General features: G+C 42.6%; 1 protein-coding gene across 4 annotated transcripts in view; it reads right to left on the reverse strand.

Moving 5' to 3' along the window:
* Window positions 1-5,423, reverse strand: part of LOC134483277 (uncharacterized) — a 211,961-nt gene extending 206,538 nt beyond the window's left edge. The window contains exons 1-4 of one of the 4 annotated variants that reach the window (XR_010060101.1): window positions 5,236-5,423; window positions 4,052-4,211; window positions 1,905-2,856; window positions 133-954 (exon numbers count right to left, since the gene is read on the reverse strand). Coding sequence is in view for 3 of the 4 variants with exons in the window: in XM_063278569.1 (XP_063134639.1) it covers window positions 2,736-2,856; window positions 4,052-4,211; window positions 5,236-5,362 (408 nt within the window). In the remaining variant the exon portion in view is untranslated. Of the gene's footprint in view, window positions 1-132; window positions 2,857-4,051; window positions 4,237-5,235 lie in introns of those variants that run through there. The other 3 variants (XM_063278569.1, XM_063278570.1, XM_063278567.1) reach the window with 3 other exon arrangements.
* Window positions 5,424-6,000: the final 577 nt, after the last annotated feature.

Raw genomic sequence — 6,000 nt, forward strand, 5'->3', positions numbered from 1 at the left:
GACCCATTGACATAAATGATAAAAGTAAGTCTAATCTACATCAATAAAAACACAGCATATTTCTGGTCAAGGACAAGACCATCTGTCAAAACCTGTTTCCCAGCATGACATTGAAGGTCATAATCTCTGGGTTAAATATCGATGCTGTATTGCAAGAAAAGCTGAAGCACATGGTTCTCCATTAGGATGACTTCTGTATTCCTTTGAGAATGTTGTCAATTTTTCTGTAGCTGTACAGCAATGAGTGTATATTACTCAATATGTGGGGCACAGGGTCAACAATGAATGTGAGATGCAGACTGTTATATGTTAAGGTGAGCAGAACACATGACAGTATGGGTAAAGTATGGCAGGGATTACATAGTAAAGTGTGCATCTGAGAGACAGCCACATTATCCACACAGAAGACACTTCACACTGGGTACACCTTGCTGGCTTTGAATTCACTATTTAGCCCAGGCTCCCTGGAACATGCAGAGATCCATCTCCAGCTGTCAGTTCTAAGTCCACAGGAGCAGAAAGAACCCTTGAATAAGAATGATGGTCTTAAGAGTCAAGAGATTAAAATCAATTTTTATTGATAAGAAATACAATTTACAACAAAACAGGATTAAAATGAATTAATATAAATATTTAAAGTATTTTAAAAATGAAAAATAGTAACAAGAGCATATAACTATGAAACAACAAATAGAAAACTTCAATGAAAATCATAACAGAATATTTCTAAACATCATATTCTTTTTTTTTTTTTTTTTGGTTCTTTTTTTCGGAGCTGGGGACCGAACCCAGGGCCTCGCGCTTCCTAGGTAAGCGCTCTACCACTGAGCTAAGTCCCCAGCCCCTAAACATCATATTCTTAACGAACATTTAGAAGCACAGATGTATTGCTGTTTCTCCTCTAGCACACATAATGAAAGGCGGTCCCCCAAGGTGTCTCTTAAGTGGTGATTTCTAAAGAAGAAAGTGAGTAAGACCTCAGTCAGTCAGGCTGGCTTAGTGATATATAAATTTAGGGTCTCTAAGCAATGACAAATTAACTATGAGGAAGAATATTCATCCAAAAAATGTTGTTAATAGTCAGGATGTTTGTCAGCAGGGGACTCCTGAGAAAGCAACTTATTCTTCAGGAAGCTCTCTTACTGGGGTGTGTCCAATTCCAGCTCTCTTGCACTTTCTGAGACCTGGGAGAGGAAGGCAGTTTTTCAGACACTGATTTGGTGGGGAAATGCAAGCCAGCTGTCAGAATGCTGCCTTCTACCACCTCAGTTCTATTGGACAGTCGAGATGGACCTTTTAACTGATATCATTGTTGTTAACTCTGCGGGCAGGGCAAATCTCCAGCAAGCATCACAGTAATGTGGGCTGCCAATCTGGGACCCAGACTTATACCAGTGCAAACCAAGAACAGGGCAATGGGAAGAGACCTCATTGGGTTGCAGGAAGAAAGGAGATGTCCACATGTCACCAAGATAAAAAAAAAAAGTCAATGACAAGGATGAATTCGACATTTGCAATTGGTTCTTATCCCACAACGGTGCTTCCTACCTAGGAGGTCACATGACCACAAAATGTCATTTGTCACAGGACCAAGACCTTGTTCAAAACTCTACATAGCATATCACACAGTCATGCCATAATATAATATGTTATTCATCTGTCACCATTTCTGGACTGCAGCTTCAAAAAGAGAAGCAAAATATACTTGCCAATAGTTCAGTTTCTGAAAAGTGGTTAACTTCCCAGAATACTTGTACATAGACAGAGCAATGAACAATTCCATTACAGGCCATGGTTGGCTCGTTGGGAGTGTAAATTAGAAAGATTGTAGGGGAAAGCAAAGATGTATGAAATTGGAAAATGGTATCAGATATTGTTAAGCTCACACAGCTGCTTATTCCTACCAGATATTGCTGGGGTCTGGCGGTTTCTGGTCTTCTCCTATTCATATTTATCGTTCTTGTTCAATTCAATCAAATATTTCTGTATCAGTGCACAATCAATCTGTACCACCTTGCTCTCCTGCATAGATGTGACGAAGTTCTTCATACATGTGTTCTCCATCAGGAGCGGCTGAGCAGGTTACTGGAAATACATTCTGCATAGTAAGATCTTGCTGCCCCTTTCTCCCATTCCTACTTCCAAGTTCCACTAACAACCCTAAAACCCATATACCCATGAAGACGTAGAATACATCTTGATACATATAAGGCTGCTGCAGAAACAGGAAAGAGCCAATTCAGGGAAGAAGAAAATTTTTATGGCCCAAGCACCAAATAGGGTCCAAATCTCTCAAAAAGAACATGGATCTACAACTATCCATGAAAGCCCAATGCATGGGGGCAACATCAATTAGTAGTGGGCCAACACCCTCAAAGGAGGTCAGTAGAACCAAGAGAAGGTCATTCTAACCATGTGGTCCACGCACTGAGTTTTGTAAAACCTGGTATGACACCGTAGGCCCAGGTCAGCCTAATAACCTTCTTCTGACTTCAATCAGTGCTGTTCTATCTAGAGCCTTCTGAAGATGCCTAGACAATCCTGGGATGAGTAACACTATTTTGTGGAACTGAAAACTGAGTCCTAATGACCCTGGCACACTGATGTGTAAACAGCACAAGAGATAGAATCACAGCTGAAGACCATCCAATCCAGAACAAAGAAATCAGAAATGGCCATTCCACAGGTGATAGCCTTTCTGACCAGGACTTACCTAGAGAAGGTAATCTCCTTCTTCAGCTGTGGCTATTCTCATGGATCTCAGTGTTTTCCATCTCTAAGTTGTGCAGAATTGACATGACCACCTCCTCCATTCTCTCCAGGTCTTCATAATATGGATTTGGCCTGAAGTGGGGTCTGGCCCCAAATGATAGAATACAGCAAACATCAGCATTTAGGAATATATGAACTTAGGGTGGGTCCTGTACTACCCCAGCCCTGGAAGGACACCTTCTGAATTCTATATATTGGGATCTTCTTCAGCTTCAGAAACTTGTTATTCTGGGGCCAGGACACCGGAAGCTCAGCATCCAGATGGAGGGTTCCCTGGCTCCCTTTGTTCAATACAGAAGACTGGACCTGGAGTCAAGACAGTTATGTTATCAAAAGCCTCAGCCACAGCTCTTCCGGGTACTCCCCTACACACCCAGAAAATGTGATTTGATTTTTCCTGTTTTGACAACAGGAATTATTCATTCTGAATAACTAATAGTGTAGAGACAGGCATTACACATAATTATGGAGTTGAGATCACATCTGGCCACAAAATAATATACAGACAAATGTGACCACACAGTCAAAGAATTGTGCTGTTGACAATGGGGCTCCCAGAACAAAGCACTCACATCTCCACGAAAGTGTAGCATGGGTAAATACTCAGGCCAAGACATAGACCCCTAGACTCAAATTTGGAGGGAAATATAAACATATAAATGTTATACATATGCATTTGAATGTGTGCACATGCACATACACAGACTGAGACACAGCCACAAATAAAGAGAAATGTAAACAGAGAAAGAGAAATATGGAAACAGAGAGCACTGTGAGAACCAGGAGAAATGCATGCACCATTGCTGTCTCAGAGGGCAAGACACACAGACAATAACAAACAGGCCTGAGCCTGAGACCTTCTAGTCAAGCATTGAGATGAACCCCCTCAGGCTGCTGCCTGGATCTTCCAGCACTCAGTCCCCTGCCTAGCAAGTACAGAGACTCACCATAAACTCACTGCAATTACAATCTTGCAAAGCCACCAGCTGTCCAGGGCTTTGCAAATGCACACTGGGAACTCACTCTCCCTGACTTTATCCCTGAATTCTTCATTCAGACCACAAGTTCTGCTTTTCAATAAATGGAAGCAGATGAGTCCATTTTCCATCTGGCTCCTCAGGAAGGGTCAGGTTCTGAATCTCCTCTATATGGGAGGTGAGGTTTAAAAAGGGGTCGTTACAGAGACACAGCTTTGTAGAACCCAAAACCTTAAAAGGATAAGATGAAGGAGACATTGAACACCCAGGAATGGAACAAGAGCGTTTGGAGCGATTCATACCTGTTCTTCATGGATCTCTCTGTCACAAACATCAGGCAATCTCTCAGGTCGTTTCGCTCCTCTGTAATGAGCTGCAGCTCTTTAATCCACCTCTTATTTTCCTTCTTGGCCTGCTTCTTGCTTAGCTCAGTTCCAGTGGATGATGTTTCTCTCCCAGCGTCTGTAGGTAGAAGGACACAGTGAACCTGCATGGGGAGAATGTATAGAGTGTACATAAACCACAGTGAGGCCTAAACAGGAGAACAAGCCTGGAACCCAGTGTCACTGCTAGACGATTGGTCGATGCTTAAGAGGCCTCCTCAGGGGATCTCAGTTCTCCCACTACTCTATAGAGACCAAGAGATGTAAGCAGCCAGGTGTTCCCTATGCCGGACATCACGTGCTTACATGTACCACGGAGATGGCTTCTCCAGGATTATTATCAGCTGAACAGGGTACAGCTGGTTCAGGACCCTCACCCCTGTGGTTTCAGAACTCAGATGATAAATTCACCTTTCACAAAACTTGAGTGATTGGAGACACTCAGATGTCCTACCTTGATACTCTAGGCCAATATCTTTGGATTGAAAACGCATTTCCAGGGAGGACATGGTCAACAGACTTATCAATTCCCCTGTTTGAAATACCAAACCCCGAAGTGCCAATGGGTTACAGGCTGAATCTTGGTCTACACGTTCCAAATAGTTTTGGTATTTTAGAAAAATGTTTGTAACACACAACCTCTAATATATAAAGCTAACGATGACCCTGCAATTAGAAGAAATCAGAGAAGGTCTAAGAACATAAGGTTATTGCCTGGAGCACAATCTCCCCCTGTTCCTACTGTCAGATATCCACTGTATTTAAAGAAGCAATGATAGTGAAATACATTGCTGCCCTGTCTAAACTCAGAAAAGGTGGACCCTCCATGACTCCTGATGGTGTTTTTATATCAATGTAACATAACAAATGAAGTGAAAAGTAAAGGCCAGAAGTTCACAATATAATAGCATTGGCCTTACCATATCCTCCCAGTGGGGATGGGGAAACTAAAGTTCTGAAATCCTGACTTTCAGGGATTGTGATATTCATGGAAATTCAATTCCTTTTCAGATGCTCCAGTTGTTGTGGCCCATTGCTAGAAAGGTCAGCTTAAGCCTGCAGCACCCTGGTAGGAAGCTCAAAATACACTGCCCAGAACTTACTCCACATTCCCCAGAAGTGCTGTCTTTGTCCATCATTACTTTGAGACGAAAGGCCAGACTCCTTCACTGTAGTCTCTCCACAATCGACGTTCCCCCTCCCACAACGGTTTCGAAGACGGGAAAACATGTCTTAGCTTGTAACCGCCAGACTCAGACTGAGAGAAACTAGGGCACTGGTTGTCACTACAACACTGGTGACATCACAGAGGATGCCAGAACTCTCTAGGAGACAATAGAATGTCCAAGAAGGGACAGCAGATGTCATGGGGAGCAGACTTTGTCTCCCTGATAATGTTCTCCCTGTACTGAGCATAAGCTGAGGTGCCCTTTCCAGGAGACTTTCCTGGGGCAGAGCCACTGAGCATCTCCTGCTTCCAAAGCCAAATTTTCCTCAAGGCTTGATTATAAAAACCTTAGTAATTCTTATGCATCTAAATGAATGATTCCTTCCATATCTTGCCCCAAAATGTCTCATCCTAACTCAAATTGTCCTCATTCACCAGTGTTAGCCATTAAAACTTCCTGAGATTTCACACCAGCTTGAATATGCAGTCAAAAGTTCTCCTGTCTCATTCTGTACAGGTGCTTTATATCACATCAAGAAATAGTCTGCATGTAGGTTACAACATGCATGTGTGTTAGGGGAACACTCATGAAGTCGTGTGCTTAGCAATCGACAATTGCCAGAATATTCCTTAGGAGAAAGAGTTGATGTCTTTATGGTGCTAGGAAAAGTGTGGAGACCAGTTGGCAGAGGAAAGTGCA

The sequence above is a fragment of the Rattus norvegicus genome, chromosome 19 (genome assembly GCF_036323735.1).
Source record: "Rattus norvegicus strain BN/NHsdMcwi chromosome 19, GRCr8, whole genome shotgun sequence".
In the NCBI taxonomy this organism is placed as follows: Eukaryota; Metazoa; Chordata; class Mammalia; order Rodentia; family Muridae; genus Rattus; species Rattus norvegicus.